Source organism: Amblyraja radiata, chromosome 1 (assembly GCF_010909765.2).
Source record: "Amblyraja radiata isolate CabotCenter1 chromosome 1, sAmbRad1.1.pri, whole genome shotgun sequence".
NCBI lineage: Eukaryota > Metazoa > Chordata > Chondrichthyes > Rajiformes > Rajidae > Amblyraja > Amblyraja radiata.
In genome coordinates this window covers 31791237-31818395 of record NC_045956.1, presented here as the reverse complement: position 1 = coordinate 31818395, position 27159 = coordinate 31791237, and the positions used below count along the sequence as shown (strand labels likewise).

At 44.2% G+C, this 27159-nt stretch overlaps 1 protein-coding gene across 8 annotated transcripts in view; it reads left to right on the top strand.

Moving 5' to 3' along the window:
* The window catches only part of trim2 (tripartite motif containing 2), a 131113-nt gene that overhangs the window by 91565 nt on the left and 12389 nt on the right, over positions 1-27159 (top strand). For all 8 annotated transcript variants that reach the window (XM_033019898.1, XM_033019831.1, XM_033019848.1 and 5 more), the window contains 3 exons: positions 5693-6425; positions 9298-9401; positions 14736-14903. In XM_033019898.1, coding sequence (XP_032875789.1) covers positions 5693-6425; positions 9298-9401; positions 14736-14903 — 1005 coding nt within the window. The remainder of the gene's footprint in view (positions 1-5692; positions 6426-9297; positions 9402-14735; positions 14904-27159) is intronic.

Sequence of the window (27159 nt, the reverse complement as noted above, 5' to 3'; positions counted from 1 at the left end):
TCTGCACACCAAAGCTCACGTTTGGCGCTAAACATGGCACGCCATAGCTCACGTTTGGCGCCAAACGCACGTCGCCTCTGCTGCACACGGATATAAGAGTGTGAAAATGTCAGAAAGAGCTGCAGATTCTCCTATGGATAACAGTGAGAAGCAGAAAAGGAAGCGTAAGTCATTATCGATAGCACAGAAAGTAGAGTTATTGCAGCAGCTTGATCGTGGTGTATCTGTGCGCCGTCTTACTGAAGATTATGGTGTGGGAACTACCACCATACACGACCTAAAGAAACAGAAACATAAGTTGTTGAAGTTTTACAGTGAAAGTGATGACCATAAACTAATGAAATATAGGAAAACGCTCCATAGGGCCAAAAACGAAGATCTTGACCGTGTGCTGATGGAGTGGGTTCGACAACGAAGAAGTGAGCGTATGCCACTGACTGGTTTGTTGGTAATTAAACAAGCTAGAAAATACCATGTAGAACTGAACATTGGAGGCGAGTGTGAATATTCAGAAGGTTGGCTGCAGAAATTTAAGAAGCGTCATGGTATAAAATATCTGAAAATCTGTGGTGAAAAAGCTTCTGCTGATTATGATGCAGCTGAACGTTACATTGATGAATTTGCCAAGATGGTATCTGATGAAAAGCTTAGTCCGGAGCAAATATACAATGCTGATGAAACAGCTCTCTACTGGCGCTACGTCCCTAGAAAAACATTAACAACGGCTGATGAAAGAGCACCATCAGGTTTCAAGGACGCTAAGGACAGGGTGACTGTTCTTGGGTGTGTAAATGCTGCAAGCACACACATGTTAAAGTTGGCAGTGCTTGGAAAAAGCCAACGTCCAAGATGTTTTAAAGGTGTAACAAATCTACCTGTGCATTATTATGCAAACAAGAATGCATGGGTAACCAGAGAAATGTTTACCAATTGGTTCAATAACCATTTCGTACCAGCTGCACGAGCTCATTGTAGAGAAGCTGGACTGGTAGAAAACTGCAAAATTGTATTGCTCCTAGACAACTGTTCCGCACATCCCCCTGCTGAAGTTCTTGTGAAAAATAATGTTTTTGGCATTTATCTTCCCCCCCAATGTGACATCTTTAATACAGCCTTGTGACCAAGGAATTTTGCGCTCACTGAAGGCAAAGTATAAAGACTTTTTTCTGAACTGCATGCTTGCTGCAGTCAACAGAGGCGTAGATATCAAAGTCTTCCTGAAAGAGTTCACTCTTAAGGATGCCATTTATGCACTTGTTAATGCTTGGAAAGATGTATCTAAATCAACATTAAAAAATGCATGGCACAAACTTTGGCCTGCAACAATGTTCGATGGAAATGTGCCTGCAGATGAAGACTTTGAAGGATTCCGTGTCACTGACGAGAAGAAGATGATATCAGACCTCATTGCTTATGCCAAAAGTGTTGCAACAGAAAATGTAAAAACGTTAGAGTCAGCTGATATCGAAGAAGTGCTGAATGTTGACAATGACGCACCTGTTGTGCATTCCTTGAGTGATGGAGAAATTGCTGAAATGGTGTTAGATAACAATAAGCATGAGGATAGTATAGGTAGTGATGAGGATGATGACATTGTGAACCCAGGTGAAAAAATGCCCATAGATGATATGGTAAAACTGTGTGATCAGTTAATTGGTGGCATGGAACAACGTACATTTATCAGTGCCCATGAGATTATGGCAGTTTATTCAATCAAAGAGAGACTGCTTAGACAGAAACCTCTGTTAATGAGACAGATGACACTGGAGGAAGTCTTTAAGCCCGAGAACGATGGTCACGATGTGAAGGACGAAGATGATGGTCACCATAACAACGATGACGACATTGATGTTTCTCCAGGATCCTCAAAATAGTTGTTTTGTGCTTTTACTGCATGTAACTATTTTTTCATGTGTTTAGCTTTGTTTGAGCCAGTTTATGTTTAAAGTTTTACTTAACGTTTATCTCGTCTTTATTATTTATTCGGGGGATTCAAGAATCCCCGAGCTAGGCCGCCTATGTATCGTGAGTCTACCGTGGGAACTCTTTAACTCAGCGGGCAGGCAGTCGCTCCCTTTAGTTTCCCAGCGACAGTCACCTGCCACGGGAGAGAGATCATGCACTGTTGTAGGTCTCCTTTGCACGTCGGCGTTTCTGTCTTTCTCCACTCATTGTTGGCCACATCTGTCACCACCCTCACCTACACCCCTCTGCTTCCCGGCCATGTGTGTGACCCCTTCCCTCCCCTCTCCAGCTCCCCGCCCATTGCACCGGCGCGGGGGCTTTGCACTGTCTTCACGTCTGCGATGAAGGACCGTGCTAGTCACCGGAGACGTCAGGACCAATTGGACATCGACCACCAGGCCCACCGCAAGCACGGAGATCCCAGAGACCCACAGCCAACAGCAGCCCAGCCCCACTCCAACTACAGAGGAACCTGGATTGCGGATGACGGGGCGCAGCTCGGGGCGTCGTAGGGGCCCATCGGGGAGCGGGTTCCTGTTGGTCCTGACGTCTCTGGCCACCTGCCGTCCTCCGGGAACTGTACTGCCCTTGCAGGAGAGTGGGGTTGTTTGCAGTTGCAGAGGGAGGGGGCAAGGGCGCTACAGTTCCCAGTCTCAGCTCCAGTCCAGCGGGGTGGCCGGAGACGTCAGGACCAACGGGACACCGACTCCCAGGCCCACTGCAAGCACGGAGATCCCAGAGACCCACAGCCAGCAGCAACTCCAGCCCAGCCCCGCTCCAACTCCAGAGGAACACGTAGGGGCAGAAGCTGATGGTGTGCAAGGTACGTCTTGTTCTTGGGGTGGCGGATGAGGGGGCGCAGCTCGGGCTGTGGGCAAACTGCCACTTGTCGCCGTAGCGGCCCATCGGGGAGCGGATTCCTCTGGAGTTGGAGGGGGAGGGGGGTATTGTGCTGTTTGATCGCCCCCCTGCTATCCCAGGGACAGGGAGACACAGCGGCTCTTTAGACTGGTGGGCAATCACTTCCAAAGTTCTGCCCACACAGTCAGTACACCTCTCCTACACTGCATTTCATACAAACATTTATTCTGCAAGAAAAAACTACATTGATGACTCAAACTCGCGACCGAGTAACTGCCAGGATCGAGGCGCAAACTCGCGACCTAGCTCGGGGATTCAAGAATCCCCGAGCTAGGCCGCCTAAGGGCATGTAGCCCCGCTAAGGTGACATGAGTGCGAGAGGTGATTCAATGCTGCGGGCACATTTACAAATTCAGGAATTCATTCAACACACTGCATTTGATACAGACATTTATTCTGCAAGAAAAAACGACATTGAAGACAAACTCGCGACCGAGTAACTGCCGGGATCAAGGCGCAAACTCGCGACCTTGCGGATACGAGCCGAGCACTCTACCAGTGAGCCAGCCATTAAAATCTACGCTAAAAAAATTCCATTCCAAAGACCGACAAATTCTGAATTACGAAAAGTGTCTGGTCCCAAGGCTTTCGGATAAAAGGTTGTGCACCTGTACATGTAATATTGCTATACCTACAAATTTCAAGGATTTCTGTACGTACTTGGTCAGATACCTTTATAACTGCCGTTTTACAATGTTCTTTCTGCTGAATCAGACTTCACACATCGCTGTTCGATGACCCATGGAATTTTTCTCTTCTTGTCGAATGTTACTACTAATGCCAAACAATTAAATTGAAATACCAACCCAATGTTTGAACGAAAGGGGAAAGTGAAAGTACAACTGGATCTGGGGGTCCTTGTACATCAGTCTATGAAAGTAAGCATGCAGGTACAGCAGGCAGTGAAGAAAGCGAATGGCATGTTGGCCTTTATAACAAGATGAATCGAATATAGGAGCAAAGAAGTCCTTCTGCAGTACAGTACAGAGCACCAGTGAGACCACACCTGGAGTATTGTGTGCAGTTTTGATCCCCGAATTTGAGGAAGGACATTCTTGCTATTGAGGGAGTTGCAGCGTAGGTTTACAAGGTTAATTCCCGGGATGGCGGGACTGTCATATGCTGAGAGAATGGAGCAGCTGGGCTTGTACACTCTGGAGTTTAGAAGGATGAGAGGGGATCTCAGTGAAATATAAGATTGTTAAGGGCTTGGACACGCTAGAGGCAAGAAACATGTTCCCGATGTTGGGGGAGTCCAGAACCAGGGGCCACAGTTTAAGAATAAGGAGTAAGCCATTTAGAACGGAGACGAGGAAACACTTTTTCTCACAGAGAGTGGTGAGTCTGTGGAATTCTCTGCCTCAGAGGGCAGTGGAGGAAGGTTCTCTGGATGCTTTCAAGAGAGAGCTAGATAGGGATCTTAAAAATAGCAGAGTCAGGGGATATGGGGAGAAGGCAGGAACAGGGTACTGATTGGGGATGATCAGCCATGATTACATTGAATGGCGGTGCTGGCTTGAAGGGCCGAATGGCCTACTGCACCTATTGTCTATTGTCTATTGAAAGAATCACTGAAAATCTATGACACAGAAGAAGGCTATTTGGCTCAAAATGTTTATTTCAGATTGAGTTCCCTGACCTAATTCCGCTTTACGTCACCATGCATAAACCTGCAGTTAATAGCTGTTCAAATATATATCTGTACATGATGGGAGTTTTTAATTCTGCCATTCTTTCGGATTCTTACCACCCCTGGGTACTACTTTTTCATGGTCTAATCTTTGTTCCCTGCATCAATTTATGAGGAACATAAACTGTTCACTCTCACCCAATGTAAAAAAAAAACAACCGTTTCCCACGACAGTTTAATATCTGAGTTTGAGTTTAGTTTATTGTCACGTGTACCGAGGTACAGTGAAAAGCTTCTGATGCATGCTAACCAGTGTCGTTCTGCAGTGTAAACACTGGTGTACACGACCACAGAGCTTATGGAAAGCTACTCTTCACAGCTGCCCACCAACCTGCTGGAAATCGTGTTGGTGTGTTCTTCCAGTAGAAAGCTGGATGTGGAAAGGACGGAAATCCTGGGATGCAATGAGGTCCACTGCCTCTCCCATTAGGGTACTCCGGATGGGCAGTGATGCCTTGCCATTCCTCCAAATGCCTCTTGAATATCCTAAATAGATCCATCAATGGCAGTCTATTCTCTAATTACCAAGAGAGTAGAAGCTCATTAACCGTCCAGCAAAACCCAAAGTGCCGGAGTAATTTAGCAGGTCAGGCAGCATCTGTGGAAGGGATGGAAAGGCAATATTTTTGGTCGGGACATTCATCGGTTTATCCACATCTCTATCCTCCTATCACCACATTCTGGTTATCGCATTTTTGCTAACTTCTCGAGCCATGGTACTCCTCCCAATGTTTCAACCTCTCTCAACTCTGTTCCTTTAACCCCATCTCCATTTGCCTTGAATCCCATTTCTCGTGGCTCCACCTCCGGCATCTTCGCCATTCCACTCTTTAAACTAAACTGTTCCTCTTGCTTTCGTCAAGATTCTCAAGGGTAAAAGCTTTAGATCTCCCTTTTAGTAATATCGCTTCCCTTGTCCAAGACAGTAGAATTTACATTTGCATGAAAACATGTCTGCAACTTGTCGACGGGCATCTTAATTATTGCATCTTTTCAAGATTATTGTACGATTTCAAGGACATGTATGATTTTAAAACGCCCATGTGTTTTGTTTGTTGACGGCCATGTTGGAAGAAATGTAAATTATGTGTAATAGACGTTGAATTCTTGTTGCAGGTTCTCCAAGCACAGCTGGATGCATTGATGCAGGGTCAGGAAAGCATCAAGAGTAGCTGCGACTTCACGGAACAAGCCCTAAACCACGGGACGGAAACTGAAGTTTTATTAGTAAAGAAACAAATGGGGGACCGGTTGAATGAACTAGCTTGTCAGGAGTTTCCTTTGCAACCCCAAGAAAATGATCAGCTGGAATTTGTGGTGGAGACTGAAGGGCTTAAAAAATCCATACACAATCTGGGCACCATAATAACCACAAACGCCGTGGCCTACGAGACTGTTGCAACCGGTGATGGGCTGAGACAGTGTGTGATTGGCCACCCTACATCTGTTACTGTCACCACAAAGGACAAGGATGGAGAACTTGTGAAGACTGGAAGTGCTTGTCTTTGTGCTGAGATCGCATCTCCCGATGGGCGCGTGGTCGATGGGGAGATACTCGACAATAAGAATGGAACCTATGACTTTCTGTATACCATTCAGAAAGAACAGAAAGAGGGTGACTTCACCCTTACTCTCAGACTTTATGATCAGCATATTAAGGGTAGTCCATTTAAGTTGCGCGTGATCAAACCCACTGATCTTTCTCCGACGTCTGATGGTGTCAAACGACGTGTGAAATCCCCTGGCAGCGGGCATGTGAAACAGAAGGCTGTGAAACGACCAGCAAGTATGTATAGCACTGGCAAAAGAAAAGAGAATCCAATAGAAGATGACTTAATCTTTAGAATTGGTACGTAAATTTCATTTGAATCCCTTTCCCTTCCTCTTCCTCCTACAACTTCCCTCCAACACTCACCTTAAAGCCCTGTCCCACGGTACAAGTTCATTCCAAGAACTCTCCTGAGTTTAAAAAAAATCAAACTCGTGGTAAGCACGGAGAATGAACTTAGCGCATACGTCGGAGCTCGGGGACGTCTCTTAGCGCTAACGGCAGGTACTCGGGAAGACTCGCTAACGGTATGTAACTACCGAGTTACAAGGATCTCAAACTCCTTTCTGTAATCCATCTCATCATTCTTTAATAAGGTCAACTACAGTGGCGGCATCTCCCAATAATCAGTAGGAATTGGAAGAGCAGATGTGTAGGGAGATTGCAGAGAGCTGTAAAAAGAATAGGGTACAATTAGTAAAAGACTTCAAATTCCCTAATATTGATTGGGTCTTTGATAGTGTAAATGGCTTGGGTGTGATGGAATTTGTAAATGTGTCCAAGAAAGCTTTCTTAACCAATATATAAAGGGCATAACACTAGACTTCATTTTGGAGAACGATGAAATGTTTCTGGGGAGAACTTTGGGACAATTGGCCATAATTCTATCATTTCAAAGTAGTTAGGTTCTCCACGGCGGTGGCCCCCAAGCTAAGGTACTAAATTTGCTGCAAGGATTTTGGAAGCATTTGCAGAGGTTAAGTGAGAGAGCCTTCTTGCAGGTAAATGGACAACTAGCAAGTGGGAAGCTTGCAAAAGTGAGATAGCAAGAGCATAGGGGCAGCACGTTCCTGTGCAGGTGAAGGGCAAAACAAGCACGTTTAGGGAATATTGGTTAGCGAGGGATGCTGAGACATTGGTCAGGAAAAAGGAGGCATGTGTCAGATTAAGTGAGGTGGGATCAGAGATATGAGAAGTGCAGGAGCACACATGAAAAGGCATTCAGGAGGGCAAAGAGATGACACAAAATGGATATGGCAAGCAAAGTAAAGGAAAATCCTAAGAGACTCTACAAACATAGTCTCTAGTCTCCTAAGAAACTCTACAAACATAGAAAATAGGTGCAGGAGGAGGCCATTCGGCCCTTCGAGCCAGCACTGCCATTCATTGTGATCATGGCTGATCGTCCCCTATCAATAACCCATGCTTGCCTTCTCCCCATATCCCTTGACTCCACTAGCCTCGAGAGCTCTATCTAACTCTCTCTTAAATCCATCCAGTGACTTGGCCTCCACTGCCCTCTGTGGCAGGGAATTCCATAAATTCACAACTTTTGGTGAAAACGTTTTTTTCTCATGAGTCTTAAATGACCTCCCCTTTATTCTAAGACTGTGGCCCCTGGTTCTGGACTCGCCCAACATTGGGAACATTTTTCCTGCATCTAGCTTGTCCAGTCCTTTTATAATTTTATATGTTTCTATAAGATACCCGTTCATCCTTCTAAACTCCAGTGAATACAAGCCTAGTCTTTTCAATCTTTCCTCATATGACAGTCCCGCCATCCCAGGGATCAATCTCGTGAACCTACGCTGCACTGCCTCAATCAAAAGGATGTCCTTCCTCAAATTAGGAGACCACATTCCAAAGATGTGCAGGTTTGTAGGTATATTGGCTTCTATCAAATATCTCTAGTGAGTGGGGTAGAACTAGTGTTTGGGATCGCTGGTCGATGTCGGCTCAGTAGGCCAAAGGGCCTGTTTCCATGTTGTATCTCTAAACTAATCTAAACTAAAGCCCCAGCACAGATCCCTGCAGAACGCCACTGGTCATAGCCCTCCCGCCTGAATATTGTCCTTCCATCACAATCCTGCCTTCTAGCAGTAAACCAGTTATAAATCCAAATGACCAAGTCACTGTTAATTCCATGCACAACCTGCTGGATCAGCCTACCATGGAGGACTTTATCAATTAAAATCCATGTGGACAGCTTCCAGTGCCTCATTTATCACCCTTGTCTTCTCCTCCAAAATGTCAATCAAGTTATTGAGTCCTTGTATAAAGCCATACTGGCTGTCCTTAATTAACCCATTTTCTTCTAAATGGGAGTAAATCCTATCAGGAATAATCCTCTCCAATATCGTCCCTGCCACCGACATGAGGCTTACCCGCCTATTCTATGTTTATCTTTCTTATACAAATGAGCAACATGGGCTACTCTCCCATCCTCCATGATCTTGCCCGTGGCTAGAGAAGACACAAAGCCATTTTGTAACACCTTTTGGCCTTTCTAATTGCCCACTGCGTTCTTTTCTCCTTGCTTCGTATTGCTCAACACCTGAAATCCCTCTAAAACTATCCTGTCCATGTGCAATCTTGTTAGATTGTTAGATTATCTACAGATAATCTATATATTACTAAAACTCTTATCTTGACCTCCCTGTCTGCGTTGTAATTGAATTTGCGCAAAAACGATCCCCCATAGCACTACGATTTTTCGCCACCTTACTTGCCATTCTCTGCTGCGTCAAATAAGTTTTGTTCCGATCGGTGAAATAATTCAAAAGTTATGAAGGTTTTGAAGATCCCCCCCCACCCCCGTCAACTACAACCCCTCCCCCACACCACCCTCCCCCACACCCCCTCCCCAGAGTGGTGGAATATTGCGTTGGGGAATGGGTTGGGTTGGGGGGGGACCAGACTGTGACCCAACAGGTCCCACTTAGACTAGTTAAGAATACATTTCCAATCCTGCATTAGAAAAAAATGGGAAGAGTTTAAGGTTTCTTTATGGATTTTGTATGAAATTACAGCTGTGGAGTCATTAATAATACTCTTCTCACATTTGAATTTTACCACCACAACTATCCAATGGAAATTATATTGACAATCAGTTAAGATAACATTTAATGCCGTTCATTCCAAATAAGATTTATTTGCTATTTTTTCCTTGCAGGCACCAAGGGAAGAAATAAAGGGGAATTTACCAATTTGCAGGGAGTGGCAACATCCACCAATGGAAAGGTCATGATAGCAGACAGTAACAATCAATGTGTGCAGGTAACGGGATATCATTTAAAGCCTTCCATCAACCCTCCTCAGCCCATATCTTTTAGTTCTGTGTTGTGTGATGATTTTGACTATCACACAAACGAACCTCCCTGCTATTGACTCCATTTATACCTCATGCTGCCTCGACAAGGTCAGCAGCATAATCAAGGACGAGTCGCACCCTGGCCACTCCTCCTTTCTCCCATTAGGCAAAAGGTATATGTGTGAAAACGCACACCTCCATATTCAGGGACAGTTTCGTCCTGGCTGTTATCAGGCAACTGAATCATCCTACCACCAGAGAGCAGTGCTGAATTACTATTTAACTCTTTAATGACCCTCGGACTATCCTTGATCGGACTTTGCTGGCTTTACCTTGCACAAACCGTTATTTCCTTATCATGTATCTATACACTCTAAATGGCTCGATTGTAATCATGCATTGTCTTTCTGCTGACTGGTTAGCATGCAACAAAAGCTTTTCACTGTATCTCGGTGCACGTGACAATAAACTAAACTGTTCTCTTTTTTTCATCTTTGTTGGCATTGTACTATTAGCATTTACTGAACCGTAAACCAGTACAATCTGTGCACTTTTTAATTTGTCCATGATGATTTTGGAAATGGTGATATCTATGTATCTTGAAACTCATCTCCACCAACATTGTGGCTTAGCAATACTCGGGTCAACCCCCCCTCCCCCCCCCCCCCCCCCCCCCCCCCTCCCCCCCAATCCACTCTCCATAGCCTCTGACCACTTTGTCCCTCACAGTAGTTCCCCCACGCCAAATCCTCCATTGTTCTCTTCCCCCCCCCCTCCCATGCTGGGTCCTCTTTTGTTCCACCTCACGGGGAGGGGGCTGGAGAAAGTGGGATGCTGTCGCCTAAGACTACCTTCATCACCATCAACAACACAATATTTGTCATTGGCAAACATACCAACAAACTAACATGCCTCTTGATCTACCATCTAAATCTATAAACTGTACGATATGGGTCCCAGCATTGATCCTTGTTGCATATTGCTGACCACAGGTTACCAATCACAACAATAACGTCGCAATCACCCTCTGCTTCCTATTTTGAAGCCAAATTTGGATATAATCTGCCAATTTGCCCTGGGTGACATGGGCACTAATCTTTGAACCACTTTCCCATATGAGACATTGTCAAAAGTGTTCCCAACATCCATAAGGACTATGTTAAATGCAATGGCCTTGTCAGTAAACATTGTTGCATTTGAAATTTTAAAAAAAAATGCATTAGGCAGGATATAAATAAAATTAATAAATTAATAAACAGTTAATAATCCCTTTTCAAATGCAGATTAATCCTGTCAGATTTTATTTCCATTATCTTCCTTACCATGGATATTAGATTTAAAGTCTATAATTTATCTAGATTATCCGTGTGTCCTATTTGAATATAGAAACAATTCAGTAGATCCTTGGGTCGCACCGAATTTAACCCTTGCACAACCTTGAAGATCATAAGTGATAGGAGCAGAATTAGGCCATTCGGCCCATCAAGTCTACCCTGTCATTCAATCATGGCTGATCTATATCTCCCTCCTAACCCCATTCTCCTGCCTTCTGACCATAATCCCTGATACTCGTACTAATCAAGAATCTATCTATCTCTGCTTTAAATATATCTACTGTGGCAAAGAATTACCCAGATTCACCACCCTCTGACGAAAGAAATTCTTCCTCATCTCCTTCCTAAAAGTATGTCCTTTAATTCTGAGGCTATGACCTCAAGTCCTAGCCTCTCCCACTAGTGGAAACATCCTCTCCACATCTACTCTATCCAAGCCTTTAATTATTCTGTACGTTTCAATGAGGTGCCCCCCCCTCATTCTTCTTAACTCCAGCAGGTGGAGGCCCAGTGCCGTCAAACGCTCATCATATGTTAACCCACTCATTCCTGGAATCATTCTCGTAAACCTCCTCTGGACCCTCTCCAGAGCCAGCACATCCTTCCTCAGATTGGGGGCCTAAAGTTGCTCACAATACTCCAAATGCGGCCTGACCAACGCCTTATAGAGTCTCAGCACTATATCCCTGTTTATGTATTCTTCAAATAGCATTGCGTTTGCCTTCTTTACTACCGATTCGACTTGCAAATTAACTTTTTGGAAATCCTGCACCAGCACTCCCAAGTCCCTTTGCACCTCTGATTTCTGGATTCTTTCCCCATTTAGAAAATAGTCCGCCTTTATTCCTACTACCAAAATGCATGACTCCACACTTTGCTACACTGTATTCCATCCACCACGTCTCAGCCCACTCTCCCAACCTGTCCACGTCCTTCTGCAGAGTCCCTGTTTTCGCTACACTACTTACCCCTCCACCTATTTTCGCATCATCCACAAACTTTGCCACAAAGCCTTCAATCCCCTCGTCCAAATCATTAATATACAACGTGAAGAGTAGCGGCCCCAGCACCGAGCCCTGCGGAACTCCACTAGTCACTGGCAGCCAAGCAGAGAAAGCCCCCTTTATTGCCTTCTGCCATCCAGCCAACCAGCTATCCATGCTAGTGTCTGCCCTTTGATACCATGGGCTCTCATCTTCCTTAGCAGCCTCATATGTGGCACCATATCAAAGGCTTTACGAAAATCTAGGTGAACAACATCCACTGACTCTCCTTTATCTGTCCTGATATTTACTTCTTTCAAAAAAACACAAACAGGTTCGTCAGGCAAGATCTCCCCGTCACAAAGCCATGCTAACTTTGGCCTATTTTATGAACTTCTAAGTCAAGGGTTCCGAACCTGGAGTAAATTTCACCTACCCAGGGGGTAGATTTGTTGATTCTGGATTTGTACATATATTTTTTCTCATTGACTGACTGTATTTGGTTCTGGTATATCATTAGTCTGTTCATCATTAGTTGTTCATAAATAAGTGAAATAACATTGTTATTTGCTATTAAAGTTGCCAGGGGTAAACGGGACGAAAAAGGTTGGGAACCCCTGTTCTAGGTACTCCCTAACCTCTTCCTTTACAATGGACTCAACCATTTTAACCACCAATGCAGTCAGGTTAACCGGCCTGTGGTTCCCACTATTCTGCTTTGCTCCCTTCTTGAACAGCGAGGTAATATATTCCCTATCGTTTGGAACCATTCCTGACTCTGGTGATTCTTGAAAGATCACTACTAATGCTTCCACAATTTCTAAAGCCACCTCTTTCAGAACCCTGGGGTGTGTTATCCACCTTCAGCCCTTTTCAGCTTCCCAAGCTTCAGCTCCTTAGTAATAGCCACTCCACTAACTTCCATCCCCTGACTCTCTTCAATTTCAGGCATGTTGCTGGTGTCTTCTGTGAAGACTGATGCAAAAAAGTTATTCAACTCCTCTGCCATTTCTTTATTCCCCATTATCACTTCTCCTGCATCATTCTCCAGCGGCCCAACGTCCACTCTTGTCTCTTTCTTGCTCTTTATATATCTGCAGAAACTCTTGCTTTCCTCTTTTATATTATTGGCTAGCTTACCTCCGTATTTTATCTTTTCTCCCGTATTGCCTCTTTAGTTACCTCCTATTGTTCTTGAAAAGCTTCACAATCCTCTGGCTTCCCGCTAATCTTTACAATATTATATGCCTTCTCTTTTAGTTTTACGCTGTCCTTGACTTTCCTTGTCAGCCACGGTCGCCTCGTTCTCCCCTTAGAATCTTTTTTCTTCTTTGGTGGAATTGTTCCCAGAAACACCTGCCATTGCTGTTCCACCGTCATCTTTGCCACGGTCCCTTTCCAGTCAACTTTTGGCAGGTCCTCCCTCATGCCTCTTTAGTCCCCTTTGCTTAGCTGTAATACTGACATCCAATTTCATCTTTCCCCTCTTAAATTGCAGTTTGAATCTTATCATATTATGGTCGCTACCTAATAGTTCCTTTACCTTATCAAATCTGGTTCATTACACAATACTAAATCCAGAATTGCCTTTTCCCTGGTATGTTCCACTACAAGCTCCACTAATAAACCATCTCTGAGGCACTCCACAAATTCCCTCTCTTGGGGCCCAGTTCCAACCTGATTTTCCAAGTCTCCCTGCATATTGAAATCCCCATTACCACCGTAACATTGCCTTTCTTACATGCCAAATGTATCTCCTGATGTAACGTACCCTATATCCTGGCTACTGTTTGTGGGCCTGTAAAGAACTCCCATTAGGGTCTTTTTACCCTTGCAGTTTCTCAGCTCTTCCCACAAGGACTCTACATCTTCTTATCCTATGTCACCCCTTGCTTAGGACCGAGTTTCATTTCTTACCAGAGCTACCCCACCCCTTCTGCCCACCTGTCTGTGATTCTGATAGGACGCATAACCTTGTGACTTGTGTACCGCTGCTGTTGTGGACGAGAATCATAGTCAAAAAGTGATACAGCGTGGAAACGGGTCCTTCAGTCCAACTTGCCCACTGGCCAACATGTCCCATCTAGACTTGTCCCACCTGCTTGTGTTTGGCCCATCTCCCTCTAAACCTGTCCTATCCATGTACCTGTCTAAATGTTTGTTAAACGATTTCTGCATTAAGGCACATAAACACTTGTGGATTTGTTCAAGATTACATTGCTAGCCATAAATAAAATGAGATAAGTATTGTGATTCTAAATAGTTGTGGTTGGTGGTTTTCCTAAAACATGTCTCCTAGCTGGGCACACAATGTTTTTCTCGACACAAATGTCAAGTACAACTCTTACTCTTAAAAATGATATATCGAACAATATTTAAATCAGACAATGCTGGAGTAACTCAGCGGGACAGGCAGGATCTCTGGAGAGAAGGAATGGGTGACGTTTCGGGTCAAGACCCTTCTTCAGAAACGTCACCCATTCTTTCTCTCCAGAGATGCTGCCTGTCCCGCTGAGTTACTCCAGCATTTTGTGTCGATCTTCGATTTAAACCAGCATCTGCAGTTCTTTCTTACACAATATTTAAATCAGGTTCTTTTCCACATTTTTAAAAATTACAAACAATTTCTGAAACTGATCTTCACACTCTTGATTTAGCTTTAATGTCTGATGGTTTACGTCAGGTTAGCAAACACAACATTTCCCAGAATAGTGATTTGCAAATGTACTGCATGAAATAAATAGGCTTTCTTTGGTGCACTGGTACAGTCCATCTTTGAGGGGTCGTCACACATCCTGATTTCATTCTGTGATATAACTAACTGCAGTAACTAAATGTTTAAGAAGGAACTGCAGATGCTGGAAAATCGAAGGTAGACAAAAATGCTGGAGAAACTAAATGCTTAATTTTGTTTAGATACAATACAACATGGTGTTGAATCCAGCCAAAGCATTGTACAAGATTTCGTAAACTTTTATTCCAGATTTTCTCAAATGATGGCCAGTTTAAAAATCGTTTTGGTGTTCGTGGACGATCTCCTGGCCAACTCCAGCGTCCGACGGGTGTAGCTGTGCACCCGAGTGGTGATATTATTATTGCTGATTATGACAACAAGTGGGTGAGCATTTTCTCCTCTGATGGGAAATTCAAGGTGAGTGTGAATTATCTTTGTGGAAACCAGTTGAATTGAAGGTTTGCCCGTAAATCTGGATAGAATATTTGATAAATCTTGGTTCAAATGTGCCGCGTTGGAGATGCAGAATAGAGATGCATTTGCGAGGGAGCCAAGCTTGAGAGGGATTCTGCACAATCTGTACAGCTGACAGTGTAGGAGGCTTTTGTATGCAGGATCCTCAACAGTAATGAGGATCCTCAACAGTAATGGTGATGGAAAGAGCAGGGAATTAGAGGCGACAAATTTACTGATCAAATCAAGTGAGCATTAATAGGGGAGAAGGAATGGGTGACGACCATTCAGAAGAAGCGTCTCGACTCGAAACGTCACCCATTCCTTCTCTCCAGAGATACTGCCTGTCCCGCTGAGTTACTCCAACTTTTTGTGTCTATCTTTGGTTTAAACCAGCATCTGCAGTTCCTTTCTTCACAAATTAGCATTAATACTGTGCAGGAGAAATGCCAGGACTGAATGTAAGTAAGTAAGTAATGTTATTTATATAGCACGTTTAAATCAACTCGCATTGAAATCAAAGTGCTTTACATAGAAGAAATAATTAGGTTTCCCTACATCCATAGAAAAATTTAAAAAACAGAAAAGAAAAATGACACATTATAGAATTTAACATGAATGTCCCCCCACAGCAGAATCAACATTTTCCACTGTGGGGAAAGGCACTAGAAAGTTCAGTCCTCTGTGATCACCCGAGGTCGGGGCCTATTTGTGGCCTCCGCAGCCAGACCAATGTGTTCAGGCCCTCTTGCCGGATGATGGAGCTCCGGCGTCGGGAGAAATGTAAAATGGTACAGCACAGGAACAGACCCATCAGTCTGTGCCGAACATAATGGCAAATGAAACTAATCTCCTCTGTCTGCACACCATCCTTATTCATTAATTCCTCACGTATCCATGCCGATCTAAAAGTCCCTTCAGCACCATTATTGTTTCTGCTTCCGCTACCAACCCTGGCAATGAATTCCAGAAACCCACCCCTCTCTGTGTTTGCCTCGCACATCTCCTTTAACCCTTTAAACTTTCACTCTCCCATCTTCAAGCTCTATTCTTTGACATCTCCACCCTGGCGAGCAGAGGTTCTGACTGCCTAATTTACCCGTGCCACTCATTATTTACCCACTTCTATTACTTCTCCTCTACAGCCTCTGATGCTCCAGCGAAAACAAGTCCATGTTTGTCCATGTGTAAGAAAGAACTGCAGATGCTGGTTTAAATCGAAGGTAGACACAATATGCTGGAGTATCTCAGCAGGTGAGGCAGCATCTCTGGGGAGAAGGAATGGGCGATATTTCGGGTCAAGACCCTTCTTCATTCTCTTCCAAGTTTGTTCATGCTCGCTTTATTGCTAGTACTCCCTAATGCAGGCAGAATTCTGGTAAACTTCGTAAAAAACCTCTCTGCAACCTCTTCAAGGCCTCCACATCCTTCCTGCAAAGAGAACAACGGGAACTGCACACAATTACTCCAAATGCAGGCTAATAAGGTCTTACAGAGCTGCCGCACAGATTCTGACTCTTGTACTCAATCCCCTTGGCTGATGTAGGCAAGCGTACCATACTGTTTGTTTACTGCTCCATCTACTTATGTTGCAAAAACATTGGGTAGAAGGTGAGTCAGTCACTGCAGGATATCCAAACTACAAAGGAGACTAGTGTGCAAAATGAAAGAACATGGATTGTAGGTAATATGGTTTAGGTTAGTTAAGTGATACAGCATGGAAACAGGCCCTTCGGTCCACCGCGTCCACAACGACCAGCTGACCCCATGCACTAGCACTATCCTACACACACTAGGGACAATTTTACATTTATACCAAGCCGACTAACCTACAAAACTGTGCGTCTTTGGAGTGTGGGAGGAAACCAAAGATTTTGGTGAAAACCCATGCAAGTCATGGGGAGAACGTATAAACTCAATACAGACAGCACCCGTAGTTGGGATCGAACCGGGATCTCTGGCGCTGTAAGGCAGCAGCTCTACCGATACGCCACCCTTGCAGATGGGTAGATTGAGAATTTGTCGATAGAAAGAAAGATGATAGACTATGAGTGTGGTGTACAGCAAGGATCTGTACTCGCCAACAGCAATTACTTACACTATATAATCTATGGTTTGCATTTTGGAACAAAATCATAATCTCTTAAATTTATAGACTTCATAGTTGGAAGAGGAGAGAGCGAGCTGTGAGGGGGATGGAAAGAGACTCCAATATAATTTGGGGCAAAGTGGGCCACAAATTGCTGGAGTAACTCTGCAGGTCAGGCATCTAACATTTGCCAGAAATTGCCCTCCCCATTTCCCCCTCATCCCCTCCCCCCTCTAGAGTCTGTCTGAAGAAGGGACTTGACCTGAAATGTCACCTATCCATGTTACCCAGAGATGCTGCCTGACCCACAGAGTTACTCCAGCACTTTTTTGTAAACCAGCATCTGCATTTCTCTATGTCTACAAATATATGACTGATGCAGTTTATCCAGTTTTCTTCCAATAATAGAACGCCACAGTTCTCAAATCAAACTAATGTGTGCAAGATATGTTTCTTGGTCATTGTGCTGAGGAACAGGTTATTTTAAATCTATTATTGTGCAATAAAAGAGGGTTGACAATGTTATAAAGCAGATGTTGTTAAAGTGATTATAAAATCATATAACTTTATTTGTCCAAAGATTATGTATACCTACCAAGATTTTAAATGTAAATAAAATGCACAGGAATATAAGAATTAGAAACAAGACCTTTGCCACTTTGAAGGTAGACAGAAATGCTGGAGAAACTCAGCGGGTGAGGCAACATCTATGGACCAAAGGAAATAGGCAACGGTTCGGGTCGAGACCCTTCTTCAGACTGATGTGAGGGTGGGAGGGGGGTGGGAGGAAGAAAGGAAGAGGAGGAGCCAGAGGGCTGAGGGAGAGCTGAGAAGGGGAGGAGAACGTAAGGAGTACCTGACATTAGAGAAGTCAATGTTCATACTGCTGGGGTGCAAACTACCCAAGCGAAATATGAAGTGCTGCTCCTCCAATTTACGGTGGTCCTCACTCTGGCCATAGAGGAGGCCCAGGTCGGATTCGGAATGCGAGGGGGAGTTGAAGTGCTGAGCCACCGGGAGATCGGGTTGGCTATTGCGAACCGAGCAGAGATGTTCAGCGAAACGAACTAGGACCCCAGCAGTCTTTCCAGGTGTGGCAGAGGTTCACCTGTACCTCCTCCAACCTCATCTATTGCATCCGCTGCACTAGATGTCAGCATAAAATCCTCCTTCCTCACTTTGACCCTTTGAGCCTACTTTACCCATTATCAAGATTGTGGCTGATCTTTGACCTCAGTTCCACTTTCGTATATTTTCACATTTTTGGATGTCTTCAATGTTTAGAAAGCTCTTGACTTGTTCTGTGTGAATGTAGCAACTGAGCATCGACAGCACCCATGTAGAAAATTCCAATGATTCAACACACTGTCAAGGAGGACATTTCTTGTCATCTCAGTTACTAAAACACTTACCTTATTTTGACACTGTCAGCCCCGGTTTGGGAAATCTCTGCTAAGGTAGTAGAATCCTTGGAGCATCCAGCCTAGTGATGCCCTGACAGTATTTTGTAAGTTTCAGTAAAATAGCTATCTTCTTCTAGCGTATGGCGTGCACAGCCTAAAGTTGTAGGACAACTTGTTCTATTTGATCTTATTTGATTGTGCACACCAGGTTGATTGCATTCTTTGAAACAGGGCGGACCAAGTGAAGGTTGCAATCTCCCACCCTAGTAAAATAGCTATGAAATGTTGGTATGCGAGGCAGGCTGGCTGAATTGAGAGCCTATGTTAGAGGGAATAACAATGAATAGTTATTGGCTGGCATAGACGATAAAACAGTGCAGCACAGGAACAGGATCTTCGGCCCACAATGTCATGCCAGACATGATGCCAAGTTAAACGAATCTCCTAACCTTTGCCTGAATGTGATCTATATCCCTCCATTCCCTGCATATCTCTATGCCTAACTAAAAGAGAGAAAATGTAAAGTAATTTGCAACTGAAATGCACTCTCGTGTTATAATCGTAATTATGGGGAGAAATAAGTATGCTATAAAAGCTAAGAAAAAAAACTAAAGTTGCCAGGAAAAGAGAGATTTCCGCAGATTGAAAATGCTTTAGAATTCAACAAAAGATGGCCAAGAAATTGATAAATGAGCGGAGGATGAAATGCAACCAATCAAAACCAATGAAGAACATAATGAAATATAAGTTTTGCATAAGGTGTAGTTCTTGTGGAATGTTGTGCAGTAGAGGAAAACTTATAGTTTTGTCATTTATAGTTGGCTGACAGCCAATGTCGGGTCATTGATGGGAAAGGTCGTGGCCAGTGGGTCGGTTGAATAATTTGTGGTATTGTGCACATTCCGCCATTTACACAGGGCTTCTATTTGTTCCCAATACATGGTCTTTAGATGTTCAGTACAATCCAAATTGCTATCTCTCCACTTCGAACAGTCACGAGCACAAGATTGCCAGGAGTTGATGGAAATGTTGCGTTTCTTGAAGGAAGGGTTTCCCTCTGTTTATCTGGTCACTTCCCATGACAGAGCTTGGAATGACATTTCTGTTTTTGAAATCTGTGTCAGTCTTGTGAAGGTTTTGGCCTATCCAATACAGCTAATTATGTATATCTCAAGAGTTATTACAGGGATCGTTGGCCTGTGAAAGCATTCTGGTTTTGGTTTGCTTGTCCTTCCTGTGAATTTGGAGGATTTTGCAGAAGCAGTGTTGTGGTGTCTTTGGATGCTTGCTGTAGTAATCCATGTCAATGAAGACGGTACACGAACAGTCTGAGAAATCGGCTTTCAAATAATCTTCCTTAAATGATCAAAGGCTGTGATGGCCCACGGTGGCGTTTGACATTGTTGAGGGTTTGCACCTGAGATATTGAAAGTGCTGCATGTTTTGGAAAAATCGAAGGTAGACAAAAAATGCTGGAAAAACTCAGCGGGTGAACAGCATCTATGGAGAGAAGGAATTGGCGACATTTCGGGTCAAGACCCTTCTTCAGCCCCTCAGTCTTCTTCTCTCAGTCCGATGAAGAGGCTCGACCCGAAACGTCGCCAATTCCTTCTCTCTATAGATGCTGCCTCACCCGCTGAGTTTCTTCAGCATTTTTTGTCCATCTTTACTTCAAAGATATTGGGTGTAAACCCATCTTCTCGTATGCTTCAGAGATGGTTTGGAGTTTAATTTCAGAGCAAGTGTAGTCTATATCCTGTAATTCAGCTACAATGGGCAGAATTAGACCATTCGGGCTGTCAAGTCTACTGTGCTATTCAATCATGGCTGATCTATCTTTCCCTCTCAACCCCTCAACATTCTCCCCATAATCCTTGACACCCGTACTAATCAAGAATCTGTCAATCTCTACCAAAAAAAAGACCCATTGACAGCCTCCACAGCAGTCTGTGGCAATGAATTCCTCAGATTCACCACTCTTTCTAAAGGGATTCCTCCTCAAATCTTTTCCATAGCTGTGTCCTTTCATTCTGAGGCTGTGCCCTCTGGTCCTAGACTCTCCCACTAGTGAAAACATCCTCTGCACATCCACTCTTTCCAGGCCTTTCACTATACGGTAATCTTGGTTTTGACTGGAAGGTTGAACAGCTTCCTGTTAGTTTAGAAGATTAGCTCCTGCACCCACAGGAGTTTATACAGGTGACATGCCAGGTGACTCACCAGTACATAGAGAACTACGGAGCAAGTAGCTGGGGTTATATATTTATCATGTTGAGGGGAAAAAGATTGGGAAATATTTTGGGCCATAATGCAACTGTATTTATTCTAAGTCTTCACTAAAAATTGCACATTTATAGGCCGGCTGTTTATTATTTTGGCTTGAATCTGTTGTGGAGCAAGTTTAAGATGGAAATGAATTTCTGTGGGAATTCAGATTTGAGGGTTGTGTTTCCAGTCTCCCCTGATTGTTGCAGTCAAATGTTTTGAGGTTGATAAAGGTCATCCTGCCTCCTCGTCTGTCCGAGATCGCAAGTTATAGTAGAATTAGGCCATTCGACCTATCAATTCAATCATGACTGATCTCTGCCTCAGAATCCCATTTTCCTGCCTTCTTCCCATAACTCTTGACAAGTTCTAATCAAGAATTTGCATATCTCTGCCAAAATAATATCCACTGACTTGGCCTCTGCAGCCCTCTGTGGCAATGAGTTTCACAGATTCACCACCCTCTGACTAAAGAAGTTCCTCCTCACCTCCTTGCTAAAAGAGCGCCCTTTAATTCTGAGGCTCTGACCAGTGGAAACATCCTTTCCGCATCTACTCGATCCAAGCCTTTCACTAATCTGCAAGTTTTAATGAGGTTCCCCCTCAACCTTCTAAACTCCAGTGATTGGCGCTCATCATATGCGAACCCACTCATTCATGGAATCATTCTTGTAAATGATTCTTGGAGTTGTAGAATGATACAGATAGTGTCTACTGTACCTCAAGGTGGATGGAAGCCATGTGGTGGTTTGGAAAGCTGCTCTTCATCTGTTAGCCAGGGAGGGTTAAGAACAATCCCGTGTGATGACAGTCTAGCTCCTCTTGAGGCACTATCTGGGAAAAGCAATCTTTCTTGGATCATTGAGTGCACTGACATTGGTTTTCCAGCAGTGTTCCTTTTATTGGTATTGTTTTGGAGCCAAGTTGACTGGTATAATAGAGTGGATGAGGTGATGACTGGTGCGTGTCATGTTAAAGATGATGCAGATATCTTTGTGGTTCATCGCACAGTCATGGGCGGCACGGTGGCGTAGCGTTAGAGCTATCTTCTTACACCGCCAGAGACCCGGGCCCGATCCTGACTATGGATGCTGTCTGTACAGAGTTTGAATGATCTCCCCGTGACCTGTGTGGGTTTTCTCCGAGATCTTTGGTTTCCTCCCACACTTCAAAAATATAATTGAAGATAGACAATCACCGGGTGGCGCTGTCAGCCATGGTAGCGTCACCAACGGTCTGTCTTCATCTTTTTTGTTATTTTTAGTGTGTTTTAAAAGTATGTGTTAATGTTCTCCGGTTTGTTTTATGTGGGGTGTCGCGGAAACCTTTTTTCCATCTCTTACCTTGCCGGAGATGCGATTGTTTTCCGGATCGTATCTCCGGTCGCTCTGCGGCCTAACATCATGGAGCTGGCGGCCTTGCTCGAGACTGACTTTGAGTCCCACTGCGGGAATGTGGACTTACCATCGGAGCTTGCAACCCTTGCCTGAGGATTCCAGCATCGAGGAGCTCACAGTCTCGGATAGAGACTGTTAGGAAGCTCCAAGCCGCAGGAGGTTCGACCAACCTCGACCCGGGGTCCGATCGCCCAGCGCGGGGGATCTGAGATCCCCTGATGCAGGAGCTTGATCGCCCCGACGCGGAGGGCCCGACCGGCGGCCGCAGGAACCAAGATTGCCCCGACAACGGAAGGTTTATGGCCCCCGACAAGAAGGACAAAGAAGGGAAGAGATTGAACTTTTTTTTTTCGCCTTCCATCACAGTGAGGAATGTGGAGGAGTCACTGTGGTGGATGTTTATGTTAAAATGTATTTTGTGTATCTTGTTGCATTTTATTGGTATGACTGTATAGCAAATGAAATTCCTTGTATGTTGCAAAACATACTTGGCTAATAAAGTATGATTATGATTTTATGATTATGAAAATGTTGGAGTAACTCGGCGGGAACCAGGCAGCATCTCTGGAGAGAAGGAATGGGTCGAGACCCGTCTTGGTGCAAATGTAAAATTGTCCCTAGTGTGTGTAGGGTAGTGTTAATGTGTGGGGATCGCTGGTTGGTGTGGATTCACTGAGCTGAAGGGCCTGTTTTCTTCTTGTATCTCTAAACAAAAAAAAACTAGGCTAAGGATGTTGCCATGAGTGATTTTCTTTTCTTTTTTTTTGTCCGATTGAAAATATCAATTAGAAAGAAGCACCCCACTTGAATTAGCGTTGTCTGCCCCTTTCCGTTGATCACATCTTGCCAGAGAGTTGTGACACTTCCTCCCCTGCTTGGGGGAAAGTAAACAACAGTAGATCAATCTTGTTTCCCTTAGGAATATAGGCCTGGTTTGGTTTGAGATTAGAGTAGCAGTTTTCATTGGTCTTGTCAAGGCTTCGAGGGCTGTGACCTATGTGCTGATCATTCACCTTGCGGAATTAACCAGTGCCTTATCAGGTAATCACCGTAATTTACAACGAACGCACTCCAATCTTGGTGTCGGGAGAACAAAAATAACTCTTAAATTAGGAGGGCAGAGAGAAGACCATTAAATATCACTGGTGGACAAGAATAAGGAAAATCCCAAAGCATTTTGTAAGTGAAGATGCACACAAAACGCTGGAGTAACTCAGCGAGACAGGCATCATCTCTGGAATGGGTGACGTTTTGGGTCGAGACCCTTCTTCAGACTCAACCCGAAACGTCACCCATTTCTTCTCTCCAGAGATGCTGCCTGTCCCGCTGAGTTACTCCAGCTTTTTTTGTATATCTTCGGTTTAAACCGGCATCTGCAGTTCCTTCCTACACAATTGGGACAAGAGGGTACCGAGTGAAGGAATCTGGCTTATTGGAGACCAAAGGAAAACCTGTCCTCCGAGCCAGAGAATGTATGAAACAAAATGCTGGAGTAACTCAGCGGGACAGGCAGCATCTCTGGGTGTTTGGTGTTCTAGAATGTATGTTGGGTATTAACTGAATATTTCTCTGCTGAATTCGCTGTGGTGACGAGCATTGTAGTTGGAGAATTCAGTGAAGGACAATGCAATTCCAGAATCACTGGGCATTAAAAATAGTATATTTAATGTCCAAATATGTTTAAATGTAGATAAATAGCAGTGAATTTCCCCAATAAAGACTGGGATCGCCACAGTGCCAAAGGCTTCGATGGGGAGGGATTTTGTCAAATGTGCTCAGGAAAGTGATGTAGTTTTATTGGCTTTAAAATAGTTATGCAGAAAGACACGGATAGTCCCAAAATTCAAGTTCTGAATTAGGGCAAGACCAACTCAGTAAAGTTGATTGGAGTAGGTTCTTTGCAGGCATAGAAACATAGAAACATAGAAATTAGGTGCAGGAGTAGGCCATTCGGCCCTTCGAGCCTGCACCGCCATTCAATATGATCATGGCTGATCATCCAACTCAGTATCCTGTACCTGCCTTCTCTCCATACCCCCTGATCCCTTTAGCCACAAGGGCCACATCTAACTCCCTCTTAAATATAGCCAATGAACTGGCCTCAACTACCTTCTGTGGCAGAGAATTCCACAGATTCACCACTCTCTGTGTGAAAAATGTTTTCCTCATCTCGGTCCTAAAAGATTTCCCCCTTATCCTTAAACTGTGATCCCTTGTTCTGGACTTCCCCAACATCGGGAACAATCTTCCTGCATCAAGCCTGTCCAACCCCTTAAGAATTTTGTACGTTTCTATAAGATCCCCCCTCAATCTTCTAAATTCTAGCGAGTACAAACCGAGTCTATCCAGTCTTTCTTCATATGAAAGTCCTGACATCCCAGGAATCAGTCTGGTGAACCTTCTCTGTACTCCCTCTATGGCAAGAATGTCTTTCCTCAGATTAGGAGACCAAAACTGTACGCAATACTCCAGGTGTGGTCTCACCAAGACCCTGTACAACTGCAGTAGAACCTCCCTGCTCCTATACTCAAATCCTTTTGCTATGAATGCTAACATACCATTCACCTTCTTCACTGCCTGCTGCACCTGCATGCCTATATTTCACCACTTTCCAAATGTGCTGCTATCCCATCTTTAATAAGTGATTCTAGCAGTTTCCCCACTACCGACGTTAGACTAACTGGTCTGTAATTCCCTGTTTTCTCTCTCCCTCCCTTTTTAAAAAGTGGGGTTACATTAGCTACCCTCCAATCCTCAGGAACTACTCCAGAATCTAAAGAGTTTTGAAAAATTATCACGAATGCATCCACTATTTCTGGGGCTACTTCCTTAAGTACTCTGGGATGCAGCCTATCTGGCCCTGGGGATTTATCGGCCTTTAATCCATTCAATTTACCTAACACCACTTCCCGGTTAACCTGGATTTCACTCAGTCCCTCCATCTCATTTGACTCCCGGTCCCCTGCTATTTCCGGCAGATTATTTATGTCTTCCTTAGTGAAGACAGAACCAAAGTAGTTATTCAATTGGTCTGCCATGTCCTTGTTCCCCATGATCAATTCACCTGTTTTTGACTGCAAGGGACCTATACATTTGTTTTAACTAACCTAACTAATAGGTACTCTGGAAAGATGGATACTTTGAAAGGTATTAATTAAAGGTGAGAGTTCAAGGTATGCATGTTCCTGTTAGAATGAAGGGCAAGACAAGAGGACTAAGGAAGCTTGGTTGACCAGAGAAATTGAGGCTCTGGTCAGGGAAAAGGTGGCATGCACCAGGTATTGCAGCTAGGATCAAGTGTATCCCTGGAGGAGGTTACTGAGGAGCTTGCATAGGAAGGAAATCAGGAGGATGAGAATGGAGCATGAGAGAGCTCTGGTGGATAAGATAAGGAGAATCCAAAGGGCCAGGCAGCATCTCTGGAGGACACGGCAAGTGATGTTTTGAGTTGGAACCTTTCTTAAAAATCGAGCTCCTCGATTACTGTTTCTCCTCTGCTCTTACTGTGTAGAAAAGCATGAAGATCAAGGAACTTGGGACAGTTAGTGGAGATGTCTTGAGCACTGTTCGTAATGCAGTGGTAGAGATGCTGGATGGTCTAAGATGTATGAAGCTAGAGAAATTTCCCACGCCTGATCAGATATATCCCTGGCCACTGGGAAGCTAGAGAAGAAATTGCAGGCATCCTGTTAGGAACCTATTGGGAACCTGCCGGGAAACTTTTTCAATCGGAGAGTGACAGGTACAAAAACAGCATTTAATACTGAGTTGGACAGTTACATGGATAAGAATGGTTTCGAGCGATATGGACCGAACACGGGTAGATGCTAACATCCTGGTTGGCATTGACGGGTTGGGCTGAAGGGCTTGTTTCTGTGCTGTATACATCTGACTCACTATGATCCCTGGCTGAGAAATATGAATCTTCGTCAGACACGGGTGAGGTCTCAGAACACTGGAGGGTGGCTGATGTTATACCTCGATTTAGGCAGAGCTGCAAAGAGAATCCTGTGAACTATCCATCAATATGCCTTTCTATGGTAGGAAAGTTAATGGAGGATCTGCTGAATCCCACGACAGAAAGCAAAGAACAAACGACACTTAGCTGAGCCAGATACCATGTGTCACATTTATTCCAGAAGCCCCTTTTACCTACATTCTCACCAATCATAACCCGTGTGCAGATAAGGCCAATGATTGCGCCTGACCTTGGAGTTGTTATTGAGCTGGACCTTCTCGTGAGGCTGTTGGCAAGTCGCCAGCGGGGCAGGCTGTATGCAAAACCAACGTGGGCCTGAAGGCGCCACAGGATTCTGAAAGAAAAGATGTACGTTCGTTTTGAGGTTAATTAGGGTTTTGTGCATGCGAGACAATGTCTCACGATTTTCATTGAGTTTTATTTGGAGAAGTAACCAAAAAGGATGATGAGTGCAGGTGCGTAGATGTTGCCTGTATGGACCTCCGCATGGCCTTTGAGGTAGGCTGCATTGGTAGTCCACATGTTAGGCTGCTCTGGAAGGTTAGGTCACATGGAATCCAGGGAGAGCTAGCCCACTGCTAACACATTTGGGTTCACAGGAGGAAGTAGTGGTGGAAGTTTGCATTTTCAGAATGGAGACATGTAACTAGTGGTGTACCTCGTGGGTCAGTGCTGAGCCCAACGCTATACTGTGTTAATGATTTAAAGGAGGATGCACAAAGCATGAACAGCATCACATATTTTGCTTGGGCAGTTTACAGCCCAGTGGTATGAATATTGATTTCTCACTTCAGGTAGCCCCGGCTTTCCCTCTCTCTCTATCCCTCTCCCACCCAAGTCGTACTAGCTTCTCATTTTCACCCTATAAACAGCTTTCTTTATTATTGTTACTTTTTTGCATATCTTTAATTAATTGTTCTTTATCTCTCCACATCACCATCTATATCCCTCATTTCCCTTATCCCTAACCAGTCTGAAGATGGGTCTCGACCAGAAACGTCACCCATTCCTTCTCTCCAGAGATGCTGCCAGTCCCGCTGAGTTACTCCAGCTTTTTTTGTCCATCTTCAGATTAAACCAGCATCCG